The sequence below is a fragment of the Silene latifolia genome, chromosome Y, assembly GCF_048544455.1.
Source record: "Silene latifolia isolate original U9 population chromosome Y, ASM4854445v1, whole genome shotgun sequence".
NCBI classification, from domain to species: domain Eukaryota; kingdom Viridiplantae; phylum Streptophyta; class Magnoliopsida; order Caryophyllales; family Caryophyllaceae; genus Silene; species Silene latifolia.
Genome location: NC_133538.1, coordinates 151,681,918 through 151,690,192, shown reverse-complemented (window position 1 = coordinate 151,690,192; position 8,275 = coordinate 151,681,918). Strand labels below are relative to the sequence as shown.

General features: G+C 40.6%; 1 protein-coding gene across 1 annotated transcript; it reads right to left on the bottom strand.

Annotated features, from left to right (window-relative positions):
- Positions 1-4,264: 4,264 nt before the first annotated feature.
- LOC141629188 (PKS-NRPS hybrid synthetase cheA-like) lies at positions 4,265-7,356 on the bottom strand. The gene is made up of 3 exons (XM_074442229.1): positions 7,309-7,356; positions 6,307-6,755; positions 4,265-6,197 (listed from the first exon to the last, which is right to left on the bottom strand). Exons 1-3 carry the CDS (start codon positions 7,354-7,356, stop codon positions 4,265-4,267), a joined length of 2,430 nt encoding a protein of 809 aa, XP_074298330.1.
- Between the last annotated feature and the right edge of the window lie 919 nt (positions 7,357-8,275).

Below are 8,275 nucleotides of genomic sequence, written 5' to 3'. Positions count from 1 at the left end.
AACGTTGAATTTCAACGTCTACTTGGGTTAGACGTGTACTGTTGCCATCCATTGTTGGTTGGGACGTTGGGTTTCAACGTCCATTGTTGGTTGGGACGTTGAAACTCAATGTCTTGACCATGGACGGACATTGAAATTCAATGTCCGTCCATGGTTCAGACCTTTTTATTTTGTTTTAACCGTCTATTTTCAATTTTAATGGTTATATATTTTTTTTTGTATTAAAAGTTGTTAATTTTATATTTTAATGTTTAATTTATATTTTTTTAATTAAAAGTTGTTAATTTTGTATTTAAATCGGTAATTTGTATTTATTTTGTAAATTTTTATTTTAATATGCAATTTTTATTTTTCTTGTTTTAGAAGTTGTATATTTTACTTATAATGGTTAAATTTATATTTATTTTTTATTAGAAATTGTTAATTTTGTATTATTTTGAATTTATTTGTATTTAAAGTTATTTTTATATGAAAACTTGTTTTTATTTTATTTATCTAACTTTTTAATCTCGTAAATGCAGATGTCGAACAGCGAAGATTACATTATGACTTCACTAGGTCGTACGAAAGATCGAAGAGTAACGAGCTCTAAGCGGTGTATTCCTTTACCGTTAGCGCCACGTCGTGGTCGGGGTAGGGGTAGGGGTAAGGGCATCAAAATACGCCCTTCTGTTGACCCTACTCCCGACGCTACTCACGAGCCCGTAATGACCGAGATGGATTTACCGAGTGCGTTTTTTAGGCAGCCATTAGCCGATTCTGATGTTGAGGAGGAAGAGCATTTTGACCATGTGGTTGAGCAAGATGATGATGATGATGAGGAGGAGGAGGAGGAGGACGATGACTCTCGTTTTCTTGACGAGGAGGCCGCCGTACTACCACCTAAGAAGGTGGTACGGGATGGTAGAGGTCGATATATGCCGCTTGGTGACGGTTCATCTAGTAGCACGGGGAGGAAGAAGACAAAGACTAGGGATACTTCTTGGCGTCTTACGGGTCCGGTTGAGGGTGGTCCGAGTGTCCTTAGTGTCCTACGTAGCTTTGGTGGCCACGTAGCTTATGGTAGTTGGACCGGTCAGGGAATGAGATCGTGGATCATGTGTTACGAGAGACCGGGTGCTTTAGAGAAGATAAGTAAGATAAAGGTCTGTGACGGTGTTATGGAGAGAGTTAGTAAGAGTGGCCTTGGTCGTTTGAGGCGTTCTTTGATGACCGGTTTGGACGAGAACCTCATTAGCGCTTTTGTAGAGAGGTGGCAGCCCGACACCAACACTTTTCATATGCCGTTTGGTGAGATTACTATCTTGTTGCATGATGTTGAGAAGATCCTTGGGATACGGGTGGATGGCATGAGGGTTATGGAGGAGGGTCCTATGAGGGAGGAGATCGGTATGAAGGGGAAGGTGGCTGCTTTATTTGGATTGCCTCTGAAAGAGGTGAAACCACCGTTGTACAAGGGTGGTGGAGTGACGGTTAAGAAGTTGATAGAGCTTGCGGAGACGGGTAACCAGCATGACTCGCTAAGGGCTTACATGATGGTGTTGGTAGGACAAACTTTGTTTACGGACAAGTCTAGTGATAGGGTTATTGCCCGTATGTTGCCGTTGTTTGATCAGTTGAGTGATATCGGCACGTATGCTTGGGGGGCCGCGACATTGACCTACTTGTATTGACAGTTGGGGATGGCTTCGCGTAGGGAGGGTCAGGGTGTTAGCGGTTGTCTACCGTTACTTCAGGCTTGGATATATGAGTACTTTCCCATGTTCCGACCACACTCCGGATATTATGTCGAGGGGATACCACTTGTCGAGGCTTGGTCACGGCTTCCTAGGTTTAGGGGAGATGTTCGGTTGTTAGAGTAGCACAGGCAGAGGTTGGACGGGCTTAGAGCGGAGCACGTGACGTGGATCCCTTATGGTGTTAGTCCTCACAGGGCTTGCAGTATTTCGCTCTACTCGGGCTTGATTAGGTTTTTAGATATAGTAGAGCCGTACCAGCCTGATAGGTGTCTCCGTCAGTACGGGTATGTTCAGGTTATCCCGAACTCTATGCGGTTCCCGACTGTTGACTATCGTCCGGCTAAGCCGACCTTGGGTTATAAGCTGTCTTATGGTGATTCTCCTGATTTGGAGTGGGGTTTAAGTGATGTCGAGATAGTTTTGAAAGAGCGGTTTGACCGGGCTTTGATGCCTTTTCAGAGTGATCCGCGATACATGTCTTGGTATAGGAAGATTTCTCACCCACACTTCTACCCCCCTGCACGCCGTACTTAGTTTCGCTCTCTTCCTTTGAGCGAGAGCCCAAGGTATCCCGAGCTCTTAGTCGTCATTCCTCACAGATTTATAGACAGCTTACCACGGACAGGAAGTGGCAATATGCGCGGAGATTGGTGGAGGAGATGGAGCCGTTCTTCAGAGCCGAGGGCCATGCCGAGGATGATGCTGGGGATGATGATGATGATGATGATGAGCGTACCCCGTAGTATAGATTTTTATTCTTATGTACGGATATTTTTATTTTTGTTGCGTATGGATATTTTTATTCTCTTTCGTTATGTATGAATATTTTGATTGTGTGAACATTTTTAGTGTTTTTAATGTTATGCATTGAAATGAACGAAAGTACTTAAAACTTAATTAAAATACAACTTTAATTAAAACGTAGTCCAACACTTAATTAAAACACGATACAATTTAACAGTAGGACATAATACAGACACAACACTTAATAAGATAAAATATAAATTAAAAATACAACGGGAATTAATACGTAGTTAAATGGAAATGCAACGACGACATAAATTGAAAATACAACGATTATTAATTAAAACATAACATAATTAAATAACTATCGAACTTAATTATCTTCCGATGATGAAGATGACGATTCCTTATCTTCTTCATGATCTTGAACATCAATTTCTTCAGGTTGGGTAGACATATATTGAGTCAACAAATCATTGATGTAGAGATAAACATTTCCTAGGTTGAGCACTCTACCGGCACATAAGTCTGATAGTCTTGGGTAATCGATCACGGTGAGGATGCGCTCAAAATATGTAAAGAGATCACTTCTTAACCTGCGAAACTCCCACATCTTCTCGGTTAATGCTTCATCAGAAACAACCTCATCTCTAACTGCTGGAGTTAGAATTTGATCCGGGTTTCCGGCTAAAATTATACAAAGGCTACCAATTGGAGGCTCTTCAAGCATGTGCCAAACAGTGGCACTGGGAACCACTAATTCAAGACGAGAAATTAGAACTGGTAAATTTTGAACAATTAGATCGATTCTGCCTTGATAACCTCTGATTTTCTGAGTATTTGTGAGAACCATTTTAGTATTGTAGTGAGTGAATATGATTGGATGTTGTGATTGAAATTGACAAAGAATGACCTATTTATAAGCTATTAACTATAACGGCTATTTTGAATTGTAACGGTTATTTTTGAATTATAACGGTTATTTTTGAATTATAACGGTTATTTTGAATTGTAACGGTTATTTTTGAATTATAACGGTTATTTTGAATTGTAGCGGTTATTTTTGAATTTTAACGGTTATTTTTGAATTATAACGGTTATTTTGAATTGTAACGGTTATTTTTGAATTATAACGGTTATTTGAATTGTAATGGTTATTTTTGAATTTTAACGGTTATTTTTGAATTATAACGGTTATTTTGAATTGTAACGGTTATTTTTGAATTATAACGGTTATTTTTGAATTATAACGGTTATTTTGAATTGTAACGGTTATTTTTGAATTGTAACGGTTATATTCCCTCCGTTTTGTCTAATTTCAACTATATTAACATATTCATCTTTTGAAATGTCAAGGATGATGAAGTTTTATTTCAAGTGTATCTTGTATTTGTTTGTTTTCCTTATGTTAGCCATTGTCATGAAGTAGTGAGTATTTCCAGAAATGTCCAAATTTGTATCAGTTGTTATGAATTCCAGAAATTTCATAATTAGTAATATGATTGTTATAACATTAGAGCATATTTTAAATTACAACATAATCAAACTTTAAATGCATTATCAAAGTTTAATTTCCTTGCAGTTTATGCGTTAGTTGGTGTGGAACGCCGTCTTCTGCCATAAACTTTAGGTGTAGTTCCCATCAACGTATGCCATTTCTCGATGTTTGTCTTGTACAAATCAGCATATGGTGCAACCAAAGGGTCTCTTGACCCTAGCCAAAAAGGATCGATCGGTGGCATCGGTGCATCTGTCGATGGTACTCGACAATGCAATCTCATCTAATGGAGATGGTAATTAACGATCCACAAAACACCATATGGCCTCGACACTTGGGCTGTGGGCCTTAGGGGTAAGTAGGTGCTACAACTCCAATTACGAAATTCTCCAACTTCATCCTGGGCGATGACACAAATAGTCCAGTTAAACAACGATGCAAAGACAAACAAATATTCCCCGTACATCCAATGGTTAGGCCCACATCCTCCACTGCCAGTAAACTCCATCCGTCTCAATGTCTCCTGGAATCTGGTAATACCCGTAGGCAACGCAGAACTATCATTAAAAAAATCCCCGTAGACCTCGTATGCCTTAATCTCTCGAATACCCCACTCTCTAAAGACTAAATGGTCACTTTCCGGACCCCGCGCAGCATGCGAGACCATCCGATAACCACAATGACCATCATTACCGACATCTACCCAACCATCAAAGAAATCCCGTACTTCTTCAGGGACCGCATACTTTTTAGTCCAAGTTGACAAAAATCCCTTAGTGTAGCCGGACACCAACGGTGCACCAACCGGTCCTTGATCAAAATCACCCACCGTATGTTGAACAAATGTCGTCGCAGGAGTAGAAACTTTCGCAGCCTTCTTCTTTGCATGCTCAAATTCCGACTTGTTCCGGGTAGTAGAACCCCTCGGTCTCCCTTTGGGGTTTTCCCTAACAGGAGGTGGTAGAACTTCCTCGTCTTCCGGGTGAAGACCATCTCGCAATTTCTCAATGATTTCCCGTTTCTTAGCCGGGTCACAAGCTCTAGCTTCTGCAAACAGCTTCTCCAACTCATTATCATCGGTCTTGGGTGTTACACCAACATTGTCGTACTCCAAGGTCCTCCAAAAAGCGTGAACATCTTCAAGATGAACCCTCTTACCCGTTTTTTGCAAATGGATCAATGCACAAGCACAAGGTAATCCATGAGTAACCCTTAGCACACATTCACAATGCTCTTCGAACACATTCCCGAGCTCTATCCCTCTCTTAATCTCTTCTTCCATTATCTCAATGGCATTGATAAACACATTTCCTTGCAACAATGAAAATACACGATCTCCATTTCGCGGCCTACTCCTCGAAACCTCTAGCTCATATCTAATCTTTGAGTGTTGCGCTTCAAGCATGGAATGAATACGGAACCACATAGTGTCAAGGTTTAGGTTATTACTCTTCAACCAAGCTTTTAAAAGTGAATGGGAGGACTCTACTCGGGAAGTGGCCGTGTTTCCGAGATGAAAGTATTGGTTTGTAAAGCAGTTCACGAACTTCTTCCTGTATTTACCCCATGTACTGATCACATAAAGCGCCAACTCTTCCCACTTTTCACTAAAACATTCCCAAGCGCTCCTAAACTCATCAATGATGGATGCATTGATCACGCGGTACCAATCGCTTTCTGGACTGTGCATTATGATACCTTTGTACCACATCAAATTCTTCTTTGAGAGTGCTTGTTTCTCCATAGCACGGTTAATGTGCCAACGACACAAAAGGTGAGGAGTGCTCGGATGAAGGGACTCAAGAGCGGAGATCAAACCCATCTCCCGATCAGTGACAAAGGCAGAAATAGATGAACTCGTACAACTTAGTTGCTCCCCTAATCTCAACAACAACCACCCATAATCGTTTTCCGACTCTGACGGAAGGAGCACCGCAACAATTAAGAAGGAAGAACCACACGGTGTTACACCAACAACCTCAATAAGAGCAATTTTGTAAACATTTGTCTTGTATGTCGAGTCAATAAGAACCACATGTGGATAAGCACGGAACAGTTTAACCGCTTCCGGATGAGCCATAAAAACATGACTAAGCTCCTTTGTCTCGGAATCTGTTTTGTGCCATTCTACATAATTAGCAGCAACGGCTACAACCAATATTTGTCGAGCGGTATTCCGTGTTCCTCTAACTTCACGCCGAAACTTGTTAGCCGCACTATAAATTTGGGTGCTTGTAGGTTGGGGGTTTATCGGGAGTTCTTTGATGAAGACGATTTTTAATATCTCTCGGGGGAATCGACGCCCGGACTTGTTGCCTCACGAACTCTTTCTCTTCGGCATTCAAACCAGCAAAATGCCTATGACCGTCTTTGTACTTTGTTACTTTGTGGTTGTGATATCCACCTTTCTCCGAGGTCAAAATGTTCCAAACAATCAACTCCTTCCCATTTATATCATTAGCCCGGTTCTGAACGGCTCGAACCCGAAACAAACACTCACACTTAGGTGTCCCTTTCTTCTTAGGCTTCTCGGGAATATCAGGATCGATCTTCTTTCTAGTTCGGCCGTACCTTGAACAACGAAAGTAAGAGCCTAGCAACTCGGGTTGTTTACGATTTTTGGCCCCATTTGATGCTTTTACTAAGGCAAACCCGTTATCAAAAGCTATTTTTTGAGCCCACTCAAATGCCTCATCCCGACTCGCAAAACATGTAACCGTCTTAAATAGGTGGTTGTAATTAACATCGTTTCCCCCAAATTCCTCAAATGAATCCTGTTAAAACACAAAATTAATAATGATTACATGCTAAAATATGTAAAAATACCTAAACTTACGAAAAAAAACATAAAAAAATGAAGAAAAACCAATTTAATATTCTGAACCAGGAGCGAACATTGAATATTCACGTCCATCACCATGACAGACGTGAACATTCAACGTCCCAACCCAGCATGGACGTGAATAGTGCACGTCCCTCCCCATGACAGACTTTGAAATTCAAAGTCTGTCCATGGTGGACTTTGAAATTTAAAGTCCCTATCCATGACAGACTTTGAATATTCACGTCCCCGTCCATGATGGACATTGAGTTTTCACGTCCCCAGCCATGTGGGACTTTGAATATACACGTCCCTCTCCATGAGGGACTTTGATTTTCTACGTCCTAAATGACGACTATAACTATTTTGGACGGGTTTGGGCGTGTTTGTTCCATTCATCCTAATTCTATGAAGACTTAACATGTAATTCAATATATCAACTTAACATCTAATTTAATAATCATACTAAATCGATTGAAATGAAAATAGATTGTGTAATTACGTACCTCAGATTCGTTGTTAGCATTTGATGTGGATTGCTCGTTGTTTGACATTGATTCGTTGTTTTGTTGATGTGGATTGTTCGTGTAGTTGTTCAACCGAGTTAGAACATCATTTTTTTAGTGTTGTTTGCTTGGGAGAGAATTGGGTAGAGAGAGGAAGAGGAAGGGTAGAAGGGGTCTTTTTTATGAAAAGCGTCGACGATTTGTTATAAAACGCCGACGACGTTTTACAGCCCTCATTTGAAACTCTATAAATAGAGCTCTTCTCATTCATTCAAAGTGTTGAAAATTCATAATTGCAAAGGAGCTAGAGAGAACAAGGTACAAAATTCCTACAAATCCTCTATGTCAAAATCATTGCAAGCAGTCAACAAGCACATCAAATCGTGCTGCCTGCGTTGAAGATTCAATCACAAATTCAAACCTTCAAGAGAGATTCAAGTCATCGCGACCCTCTCAAGAAATCAAATCTACATCGCGTGTAGAGCAATTAAATTTGTCTACACGCGCACCCCTCACGTGTACCCCGTACACGTACCCCTTACGGCATATTAGAATCAGAGGATACATTAGAGATTGTACACGTACTTTTTGATATTTATTAATAAAATTTAATTGTTTCCTTATTTTTTATTTCAGTTATCGCAATACAAAATTTGCTGTTACAAATTTTGGTGAGCCCGACGTGAATATCTCTACCTCTTATCTCTATTGCTGTTTTATTCAAGTCTACCAAAACAAGAAGATGTCTATCAAGCAAAGGATCTCCTCCAATGCATCCAAGAAGACCTACGCAGCTATCCCGCAGGGTACTCCCATTGCTGCTACCTCCTCTGCTGCACAATCAGTTGGCATATGTACAAGAGGAATGGTGAGGAAGGCTGCTGTCAACGTGAAGCAAAATGAGCCACGCCTAAACCATGCTTCCACCCGATTTTGATCCTTCACGTAAAACGAGGTCCAACCTCCA